The sequence below is a fragment of the Crocodylus porosus genome, unplaced genomic scaffold (assembly GCF_001723895.1).
Source record: "Crocodylus porosus isolate Cpor-Errol unplaced genomic scaffold, CroPor_comp1, whole genome shotgun sequence".
Taxonomy (NCBI): domain Eukaryota; kingdom Metazoa; phylum Chordata; order Crocodylia; family Crocodylidae; genus Crocodylus; species Crocodylus porosus.
The window spans coordinates 112736071-112744929 of NW_017728886.1; the positions used below are offsets into that span (position 1 = coordinate 112736071).

General features: G+C 43.6%; 1 protein-coding gene across 5 annotated transcripts in view; it reads right to left on the reverse strand.

Moving 5' to 3' along the window:
* RPRD1A (regulation of nuclear pre-mRNA domain containing 1A) overlaps positions 1-8390 on the reverse strand; it is a 63491-nt gene extending 55101 nt beyond the window's left edge. For all 5 annotated transcript variants that reach the window (XM_019540778.1, XM_019540772.1, XM_019540808.1 and 2 more), the window contains exon 1: positions 8171-8390. In XM_019540778.1, the coding sequence (XP_019396323.1) occupies positions 8171-8321 (151 nt within the window). In that variant the 5' untranslated portion in view covers positions 8322-8390. The remainder of the gene's footprint in view (positions 1-8170) is intronic.
* Between the last annotated feature and the right edge of the window lie 469 nt (positions 8391-8859).

The window sequence follows — 8859 nt, forward strand, 5'->3', positions numbered from 1 at the left end:
CCAGTACTCTTTCCTGCCATGGCAGGGGGTCGGACTAGATGATCTGCTCAGGTCCCTTCCGACCCTACAAACTATGAAACTATATTTGTCTTATTAAAACAAAAGCAAGTGTTTTCCATTATGATGGAAAGCTACTGACCCAAGATGCAGCTGTTTCTGAATAAACAAATGTGGAGAATGAAATATAAAAATTATACAAAGTAGAGCAGCAATTTTCAACCCTGGGGTGCCTTGAGATGCTTTCAAGGTTGCCACACATTAGCAGTTAGGTGTGCAAACATGAATCACAAGATAAACCAAGATATTTCAAATAAGGATTCCCATTGTTGAAAACATTCTGACTTTGTTTTTTCCGAGTTCTCTGTAACAGAAGAGATGCTCTGTTGTTATTCTGTAATCAGAAAACAAGTGAAAATTAAGAGCTGGCATTTTCTGAGGGTTGCCCAGTCTAAAAACAGTTGAGAACCACTGAGTTAGAATTAATCAACTTGCAGCTTCATTATGATGCAGAACAGAAAAAAAAGTTCTCTTCCCCCTAACACATGAATGTAATTATTTTCATTGCCTTTTCAGCGTGTTCTACTTCTACCACACTAAGGTAGGAACCCAAGCTCCTTGGGGTAAAGGAACCTTATATGTCAGCAAGGGAAAAGAAAGGTTCAAGGATAACCTGCTGCAAGATATGCAAAATGAAGGTCACAGGTCAGATAAGCAAGAATTCCAGAGGCAACTGCTGGAACAGAACAGGGAGGCCAGGCTAGCAGTGAAGTGCCTCACTGTCTCAAAAAAAAACAACCCTAAAAACCAACACAACACACAGGGAAGGCTCAAAAAGCTGCTTAGCCTGGTGGCCAGAAAAAGAGTACCCAGTATGTGCACTGCATTGCCATTCTGCAGCCATTTAATTTTATGGTGGTAACAAATCCCTAAAATAAAAGAATGCATAGGTACTTGAATCCTGCTCTCTAGTCCAAATGCAGCTACAAGTCTAGCCTACAGACAGATGTACTGGTGATGCACAACTGTAGAAAGCAGTGGCAAAACATCTTGGGATTTTAACCACACATTTTGTAATATAAAGCATCACTAAAACGGAAGTGTAATCCAAAACTTTTAATGAAGTAATTCCTGGTTTGCATGACAATACAGTTCCATTTTTCTGCACTTGTGACCCAGCTGCAGAACTGCTGTTCAGCAAAGGGGTAATCCAGAGGCATTACAATCTGCATCAGCTGTCTCAACTTGAAGATGTCTGCATGATCTCCACACTAAGACTCACTGCTACCTGCTGATGGTCCCAGCCCGCTGCACAAATGCCATCTATCCTGATGGTTTCCAGCAGCAGAAACGGGTGCTTATGAGAAATAGTTTAAGATCAGTTCCACATGGGTCAAATATGTTATCTCACAATACTTCTGAAATGATTCAGCAAGTAGGGCAGCTCTAGTGGAGATGTCTGAAGTTAGCCTAGCTAGCTCAGGAAACTACAGAAAAAACAGCAGCGACTACAGTTGGAGGGTGAGGAAAGAGCAGTGTTCAAACAGAAGCAAGGCAGCAAAGACTGTCAGGCCAAATGTTGGCAATTATCAGAATACTGAAGTGCTAGTCAAGCACTGAAAAATGCACCAAGTACCTATATAAATTCGTGAATTGCTACATTCATCTTAGTAAGTTAAATCAAAGTACAAATTAGAAGTAGTATTTAATTATATCACTGCTGATTAAACACAAGGAAGAACCAGATTATGAAAATTCACCATTACAGAATTGTACAAAAATTGGAATTCTATTTTTTCCTCCCTTTTGATTTCTAAATATTTTGCCACCTCACCATCTTACACACTGCCTTTGCAGAGGATTTTGAAGATCACAGAAAACAGTTTGCCTACACTAAATAAGTTGCACACTATTACACACGGAGGCATTATAAAGTACTATAAGAATGTCACATCAAGCACCCAACATCTGCTGAGCATGCATGAAAGTAGTAATTTCTATTCTGTAGGAATAACATCTCAACTGTAATACAACAGTACAGTACTATTAAAATTAGTTAGACTCTAGTCAGTTCCACTTATCAATAAAATAACCTGAAGAATACTATAGCCTCCCCAAAAACTACTATCTAGAAATAATAATGCACTAACAGTACAGAATCAAAGCATTGACTGAATCACTAAATCATGAAGTATGGCAGAACACCTTATAGAGAGTTCATTCTCTCATCACATTAAAGGTTAGCTGAAAAAATTAAAAAGGAGTAACACAAACATGCAGAAACAGCAAGGGGATAGTCACCATGCAGGTTCTAACCAACCATTCAGGAAAAATCTCGTTTCTGATGACTCATTTGATTAAGGTAACTCACACTATATCACTCTGTCAGATAACAGCAATTTCACAGCATAATACATTCTAAAACACATTTAATGCTTTCTTTAGAGAAAAGAATTGAAGTTTCTGATGAGTCTGAGAAGAAGGGCCTAAGAAATGCCGAATCTCTTACAAAGATAACATATCAAATGTTATGAAACTGTGCATGTTCACAATATATCCAGACCATTTTCAAAGACAACACAAATTCACCTATGTTATATACTGTTGCTGGTAAAAAGTAGGTAACATTTCAAATCTTGTCAGATACAGTAAGACTGCAAATTCAGTGACCTACCTTGAAACCTCATAAAAAGGATTAAAATTCTTGAATCTATTTAATACAGAGAACTCAAATTGCATTCAACATATTTTCCCTCAGAATATGTAGTGCTCTAGACATCACAGGATTCATTGAAAAGATATGCATTTTATTTTAAGTAGCGGTGAGCCAATAAATATTTTCTTGGCCAATACCGATAGCCGAGTATTAACCAGCCATACTGGCCCATGCCAATCCAATAACCAATTCACTGGAATGAAGGCGGGCAGCATGGAGAGCAGCTCCCTGCAAGTAAGTCTGTAGAGGGGAAGGAAAAGGGTATGGGGAATGCAGATTTGGAGGGGGAGGGAGTGTAGTGGAATAGGGAAAGGGGCTGGAGTGCTGCCCAACCAGGGCAGTGAATGGGGCCCAGAGCCAGGAGCAAGACAGCTGCAGGCAGCTTGTCTACGTCAGCATGTCCATGCTTAAAAATGGCGGCGGGGGGGCGCCTGAATTAAAGCTTGCCAAATAAACTTTAGCTCAAGTGCTGCCACCACCATTTTTAAGCACAGGGATGCTCTTAACTGGAATGGGGCTGAGCAGAGTGAAGGTGGATGCAAGCTGCCCGCTGTGGGCTCAGGGCTCTCCGCTCTGTTGCTTTTTCCTTGGGAGCCCCAAGCCAGCCATACACTCGCTGCCTGTCCAGCAGCAGAAGGCACAACTTGCCACCCCCACTGCTGCCGGGCAGGAAGGGGACGTGTAGCCGGCATGGGGCTTCGAAGGGAAATGCAGCAGAGCAGAGAGCCCTAAGCGAGCAGACCTGCAGCTGCCCTGCACACAAATCTTGGGAAGCACATGGCACATGACCTCCCCCCACCATGTTTCCCCCCGGGATATGCACAGCAGCTGGGAGCCCCCCCGACAAGCTAACCATAGCTCTGTTCTGCTCCCTGCCTCGGCTTCCATTGAGCCTCCTGACAGGGCAGCATCCCGCATCCCAGCCCCTCTCCCTCCTTCACTATGGGGCTTCCATCTGCCCCACTGCCATACCCCTTCCCCTTTACATACTTACATGCAGGGTGCTGCTCTCCATACTGCCCAGATGCATTTCTAGCCACGTGCATGTGTGACTGCGAGCCTGCATGCAGCATCCAGGGGCATGAGCCAGAAGGCCTACTGTTTTTATCAGTGACATTATCGGCTACACCAGCCAAAAGAAGCCAATAAGTAGTAAAGTTAATTTTCCTTTTAAATGATGCTGGTGTGATATGTAGCCAATATATCGGTGCACCTGTAATTTTAAGTCAAGAATTTCTGCCCAAAGAATGCTTTGCCACAATCACAAATGTGAACCAATTTCAGAATTATTTCAAAATTACAATCATTTCAGTTTGAACAGCAATTTCCTCATCTTGTTGTGAATGTTTTAGATGCCATTTGTTTTTGTGCTCTTAAATGCATAATCTACAGTGTCGTTCAGTATCAAAAAAGGAGGAGAGAGGGCAAAGAAAACAGTTGCTGGAAGAAGCAGTTTTGAAAAAGCAACTAAGCAGATTCTGATACTATAAGTAATCATCATTATGTACCTCACCTGCTCTTTGGTAGATACCTAGATCAGGGATTTTCAACCTTTTTGGATCAGAGCAGCCCCAGCAGTGGTGGTGTTTGGTGTACAGCCAAACATGGAGTGGCAGCAGCCAGCATGTGCAAGCTTCCCTTGCACCCTACATCTGGCTGGGCGGGGAGTGCCTCGTGGGATGGTACATGACGGCACTCTATCCTTGCCTGCACATATCCCCTAGGGCCTTCTCAAGTACCCCCGGAGGTACACAAAAACCCCCAGCTGACAACCCCTAAACTAGATCATCATAAATAAGTAGTCTGAAAGAAGGAAAAATAGGATAAACTACAACAAATAAAAATTAAAGGTCACTAGAAAGAGATCTCTGTTTTGGTCTTTGTATGACTTCAAAGTAAATTTTTCAGAAACAAAAATACTAGTTTTCTGTGCCCTGATAATTCTTAAGATGTTTAAAGAAAAAAAGATTAATCCAACTTTTCCCATTCCAAAACTTTGTATTTCTGGATTTTGCCTCTTTTTTTTTTGGAAGCAAACAATCCACTAACCATCAATAGAAATTCAATTTTGTAAAAAACTAGATATACATGATCAGTAATGTGAACATAACTTAAAGGAAGAGCTGAGTCTATCAAGTATGGTTCATTTGATAATGGAAATTTTTTTTATCCAAATGATGCACATTTAATAGACCTAGGGCTGCCTCCTCATTATGTCAATATGGCATTCGAGTCCTATTACACAATTTAATCATGATGATACAATGGTGTGATAGAATTCAGGCTTGTTTGTTTCGTTTTTTGTTTTTTTTTTATCCACAGCACACTCAAATACAGGTAAAAGGTGGGATGTGGAACAAAAGGAAACCATCTAAAGCTTAAAATAGATGTACCCAAGATGATGGTACTATTTGGTATGTTCTTACACAGGAGCTGCTTTGCCCCAGGTCTCAATCACTGGATTTTCCAGGAAGCCCTAAAGGTTGCACCTGTTTCTGGAAAACTTCTGTAGAAATAAGAAACTACAGAACCAGCAATATTTAAATATTTAATTGTGATTTTTGGTGTAATCTGTTTTGCTGATGTACTTGTTCCATTTATAAGAGTAACCCATGGACTCCTATAGCAGTTATAAGACCAAGATTTGCTTCTGTTCCAGGTAACATGATTTTATTTACCAGTGATTAATGCAGTAAAATAAAATGCAGCAAGTTACAAACAATTTTCTCCCCTTAAAGTTTTACCTTACACTGCCTAAATAAATATGAGACTAAAAGGGTATAATTTAATGAAAACTATATAATAATCAGAAAATATGAAGAGTGCCTGCACTTTACACTTAGGAGTCTCTGAAATAGTGCTGTTAATCCCTTCTGAGTACTACAATATTGGTGATTGTAAATGAGGGAGATGGGAGGAAACCCATATGGGAAGAGGGTTTCTGCCTGCAAATAACCCAGCTAAATTTAGGAAGGAGAAGGGGGAAAAGAAGAAGGATGCTCTCTGGATGACAGAAGCAAGAGTGGTTGGTGCAAGGTGCAGTTTTAAGGGTTTGGGGTACCATTTGGGTTTTATTACAACTGCCTTTAGCCTTCTTTAGCAACCAACCAGAAGCCAATGCAACATCTAACTCTGATGTAATCAGAGATTCAGCCTCCGCCAAGTCACCAAGTAGCTGGAAATGAGTTTTTAGCAACCATTTCTCAGGACCCCCAAAACCAGATCACAGGCTTGAAACTGAGGGGCAAATGCTATCCAGCGATCAAAGCATTCCTGTTAATTCTTTACAACAGGGATTGGCAGCCAAGAGTTGCAGAGGAATCATTTATGCAGCCTGTGGAGCCAGGGGTTTTTCATCCATGATTGTGGCCTGCACTTTTTAGGAGCAGCACCCCCACCACACACCCCATAGCTAAACATTACCAACCCCTTGCTTCAGAAGACTTTATCCTGCTAACCAAGACCATCTCTATTTATATAGACAGAATTTCAACCATATGTTTTCTAGCTATACTCTTACCTCATTAATGCAGGGCAACAAAAACCATCTAAATGTTACAAGTTCAACAGCCATGTGTCAGCAATAACTGACATCAACTGCTTCTCCAAGTAGTTTCATGGATATGTTGATCAAGACAAACAATGAAATGACCAGTTTAGCAATTCCTAGTGTAACTGCTCACTGTAATCTTCTGCTATGACTAAAAACAACAAATTTACTTTTGTTCTTATTTGTTTAGAATAAGAAACACTGGGTGCATCAACACATACACTTATGGCGCTGTTGTTACGGCACCGTCATTTAGTACTTCCTTCTGGAGGTACTAAATGATGGCACAGTAACAGCCCATACTACACTGTGCACACCATTGTATTTAGCTGCTACTTTGCTGTAGTGATGCACAATACGGAGGGAATGCATCGCTATAGCTATGTAGCTGTGGCATTGTGGTTTTTGCCTAAAGATGCAATGGCGGTGTAGCATCACGTGTAGACATACCCACTGTATCAGGACATTGAGGTGAACCCACTTGTATTTAGTAAAGATGACCTGGATAAGCTGATTACACCTATGCATTTTCAGGAAAAAGAGACAATTTACTCAATTCACACATTCTGGCATCCCACAGTTCTTATGGAAACCCAGAATGCACAAGGCTTTTCTTTCTGAAAAAGAGTAGGGCTAATTTTAGTATCCCCAAAGATTTGAAAGATATAACCATGTCATGCAAGAAATAATTTAAAATGTATTCTAAATAAAAGTTGTGAACGCCTTTAGTCAAGAGCAGGGATATCAGACTGGATACGGCCAACATACTGGCCCTGCACTCTGGAGCCAGAGTGTGCAGGGCTGATCCAAAGCAGGCACTGCATGCAGCACCCACCCTGCACTGGCCCTAGCCACTGGATTCAGCAGAAAGGGCTGGTCTGTGGGCCCAATCTAGTCCCACATGGTATGTAGGGCAAGCCAGAGCAGCTTCGCAAGTCACATGCAGTGCACAGGGTCAGTCCAAAACCCACAGGCAACACCACAGCCTGGATGGTAGGGCTCCACAGGCTACATCTTTGACACCCAGGCACAGAATAAACAGAAGTTTAGTTAAGTGGTAAGATTTTCTCTGCCGTTTCCAGGAGACCAAAATACTTTAAGTGACCGTTCCTAAAGCTTTCCTTTTCCCTTTCCCTTAAAACTTAACTTCATAGAAACAGAATGGCTTTTGCCATGTTGACCAAAAAAAAGAGGCAATGATCCACAATGTGCCCCATCAACATGGCCCTACACAAGGATTCTAAGTCTGCCCACTGCCTAAGTCTTGTGAGCCCCGCTACCTTTGACAGTCTCTCTCATAGATGTAACAGCTTTGCCATCTCTTTTCCTCCTTACCAACAAAGCCATCCCCCTCAATGGTTCCCCTTCAAGTCCCCAAATCTCTGCCTGGTGTGGGAAAAGCCATCAAAGCTACAGTCTTCTCTGCCACTATGGAGGCAGCTTCTCAAAGGGGCCAATTCCCAATCTTCCAGGAGGCTGCCAGCACCCCATTCCCTACTGCCAAGCAAATAAAGTGATGACCGACTGTGTCAGGTCAGGGTCCAAACCAAGCAGGCAAAGCTCTGCTCACCCACACCGGGCCCTGCCCAATTTTCCCAGTTACGTGCTTCTATTTGCTCCGTTTAAAAGTTAGTTTACACGACAAGAAACACCAGTAAAGATGTCGTAAGTAAAAAGAGGAGGAGGGCGGCCACTACGCTCATCTTTGCTAATTTGTACCAATGCCTCCCCACTCCCCCCAAAAAAGGAAAGCAGCAGACGTGGTGGCTGCGCTGGTTTCAATCCCGCTTTAAACACCTGCCCGCGGACTGCAGGCGAGAGGCGGCTGCGGGGCCCGCCTGCCAGCTCCCGGCCTCCCTGCGCTGGCGGGGCCCGAGGAAGGAGGGGAGGCGAGGGGGCGGCCTCACCTTTGCGCAGTTCGCGCTCCCAGACGCTGACGATGAGCGTCGAGTGCTTGCGGTGGTGGATGAGCCAGAGGCTCAGCGTTTGCACGCTCTGCTGCGAGTTGCTCAGCTCCGACAGCTTCCGCTCCAGCGCCGCCTCCGAGAAGGCCGACATCCCGCCCGCAGCCCCCGGCCCGACGCGAACAAAATGGCGGCGGCACTGGGGGCTACAGCGGAGGCAGGCCTTACGTCACTTCCGGGATGGGCCCCGCGCGAAGGAGAAGGGAAAGGAACCGCCTCGCCCATTCCGCATATCCGGGAAAGCGAGAGCCCCGCCCCTCCCTGTGAGGGAAGCCTCAAGGTGGAGGGGCGGGGCCAGAGGAGATAACTCTCTCCTCCTTCAAGTGCCACAACCGTCGAGAGTCTAAAGCAGTAGGCCATTTAGCGTAGTTGTGCCATAATGTCGGAGCATTTTTGAGGCAGCCTATGCAAAACCCAAGTCATTTTCAGGCAGTCTTAACTGACTTTGGGGTTTGCTGTCAGTACCTTCCTATCACAGCTCGCTTCAAAATAAAGAAATGTTTCAATGTCAGTATTGCCAACTTCCATGATTTTTGGTGTTTTTAAAGTCTGTCCATCAGGAATGTGAAGAATGTAGTTTAGACACACACACACACACACACACACACACACACACACACACACACACACAC